We start from the raw sequence: 2433 nt of genomic DNA, 5'->3' as shown, positions 1-2433 counted from the left end.
GCTACCACCCAGTACACCCCAGGCATGGTTGACAGGCTGCAGCCTAAGGTTCCCTCTTACTTCCTCCACAGGGCTCTCGGGGCTGATGAGAACAGGAGCCCTGAGGGTTCCTGGAGCACTGCCCTCAGACCCTGCGGAGACGGCCTTGGGTAGAGCCGAGATGGAACCTCCCTGCTAAAGGTGCTCACACCATCTCATTCTCCTTTCTCCAGGTATCCACGTCTCCTGACCTTCTATCCATACTCCTGCCTGCTGTTCCTGACCATAGTGTCATCATGCCTCGGAGTCACAAGAGTAAGCATCAGGCCTACGAGAAACGCTGCCGGGCCCGAGGTGAGACTCAGGGTGAAGGTGCTAAGGCCACTGCAGTAGCTGAGGAGGAGTCCACTTCCTCCTCCTCGCCTCAGTGTGAAGGTAATACCCAGAGTCAGCCTGCTGCTGACTTATGCAGCACTTCCCAGGGGCCTCAAAGCACACCAGTCACCACTACTGCAGTCATTTCTTGCCCTGGATCTGACGAAGCTTCCAACAGCCAAGATGAGGATACGGCAGAAGCCTCTGAGGCCCTGCTTTCCACTGAGAGCTCAGACATAGATAATTTAGCCAAAATTGTCATGTTTTTGGAGCGATTCCTTCTGTACAAGTATAAAATGAAACAACGCACTCTGAAGGAAGACATGCTGAGGATTGTCGGCACATATTACCAAGACCGATTTCCTGAGATCCTCAGGAAGGCCTCTGAGCACATTGAGGCCGTCTTTGCGTTAGAGGTGAGGGAAGTCGACTCAACTAGACAGTTATATGACCTTATCAGCAAGCTGAAACTCCCCAACAATGGGAGGGTGCGTCCTGGCAGAGGCTTACCCAAGACCGGTCTCCTGATGAATATCCTGGGCATGATCTTCATTAAAGGCAACCATGCCACTGAGGAAGAGATCTGGCGACTCCTGGGTCTGATGCGAGTATATGCTGGAAGGAAGCACTTCATCTATGGGGAGCCCAAGAAGCTCATCACCAAAGATTTAGTGAGGCTAAAGTACCTGGAGTACCGCCAGGTGACCGGCAGTGATCCTCCACGCTACGAGTTCCTCTGGGGTCCGAAAGCACATCTTGAAACCAGCAAGATGAAAGTCCTGCAGTTTTTGGCGAAGATCAACGATACCGTCCCCACTGCTTTCCCATACTGTTACAAAGAGGCTTTGCAAGATGAACAAGAGAGAACACGGACCATTGGATGCAGCAAGGGCTGCAACTACTGCTGAAGTCGGTGCACCTTCCAGGGCCATGACCAACGATGTCTTTCCATTCCTAGAGAAGTTTGAGGCTTCTCGTCCTCTAGACAAGAATATATAACATCATAATGGGAATTATAGTCTTGGAAATGTAAAAGAATCCCATAGTAAAATAGTTGAGAGAATAGAAAAAAAAAAAAAAGATCAGTATTAGTTTTCCTTGTCCCTTTTAGTCTTCAGTTTTGCAAAATTAATTGAGTTATATTCTCTGATGTTCTTAGCTTATTAAGAAACATGAGACATTAAAATCTTAATAAATTAGACTTTGTGTTTGCTGGCTCTTTTTATCCACCACACATTGAGTATGTGCTCTTTGGAAGACTCAGTGTTAGGTGGGGATGCTAAAGAAAATTCAGCCTCTACTCATATGATTTTAGAGCCTATGAGTTGCACCCATGTGAGCAAGATGTCAAAATACTCATTATGACCTATAGGTAAAATTAAAAGAATGAGTAAGGAAGAGAGTGTTCTTTATGGGAGCAGTTAAGTGGAAATTTCCTGTGCAAGCAGTTTGGGACTTGAGGAATCTTTAAGTCCTCATGGGGATGTAATTTTCATTTACGCTATATGGTAGGCTGGTTGTGGAAATGGTGAGGCCCTCCGCTGATATGCTGCATAGCTGAGAGACAATAGTGTGTGTTAGTCTGTTTGGGCTGCTAAACAAAATACCACAGACTGGGTGGCTTAGACATTTTAACAATTAAAAGTCAGCAGATTCGGTTCCTGGTGAGAGCTCTCTTCCTGGCTTACAGACGACCACCTTCTCCCTCTGTCCTCACATGACAGAGAGAGAGTTCTTGTCTCTCTTGTCCTTATTATAAGAACACTAACTGCATCATGGCCACCCCATCCTCATGACCTCATCTAAACCTAATAAACCTAAAAGCAACAAATGAACAGGACAAACGAACAAAGACTCATAAGAGACAAACAGAGACAATAGACTAGTGGTTATCAGAGGGGAGGGAGGAGGGAGGAGGGGAGAGGTAGACAGGGTAAAGAGGATCAAATACGTGGTGACAGAAAGAAATCTAACTATGGGAGGTGAACACAGTGTAAACATATATATGCCTTACTGTTAAAGTGTACGGCTGAAACTTACTGGATTTCATTAACCAATGTCATCATAGAAATAATAAAT

The 2433-nt window shown here is 46.0% G+C and overlaps 1 protein-coding gene across 1 annotated transcript; it reads left to right on the top strand.

The window, feature by feature from the left end:
- The first annotated feature begins 275 nt into the window (after window positions 1-275).
- Window positions 276-1262, top strand: LOC102883137 (melanoma-associated antigen B5). The gene has a single exon (XM_006910763.1). The coding sequence runs from the start codon at window positions 276-278 to the stop codon at window positions 1260-1262; it is 987 nt and encodes a 328-aa protein (XP_006910825.1).
- The last annotated feature ends 1171 nt before the right edge of the window (window positions 1263-2433 follow it).

Source organism: Pteropus alecto, unplaced genomic scaffold, assembly GCF_000325575.1.
Source record: "Pteropus alecto unplaced genomic scaffold, ASM32557v1 scaffold454, whole genome shotgun sequence".
Taxonomy (NCBI): domain Eukaryota; kingdom Metazoa; phylum Chordata; class Mammalia; order Chiroptera; family Pteropodidae; genus Pteropus; species Pteropus alecto.
Note: the sequence above shows the minus strand (reverse complement) of the source record. Positions and strands in the feature narration are given on the sequence as shown.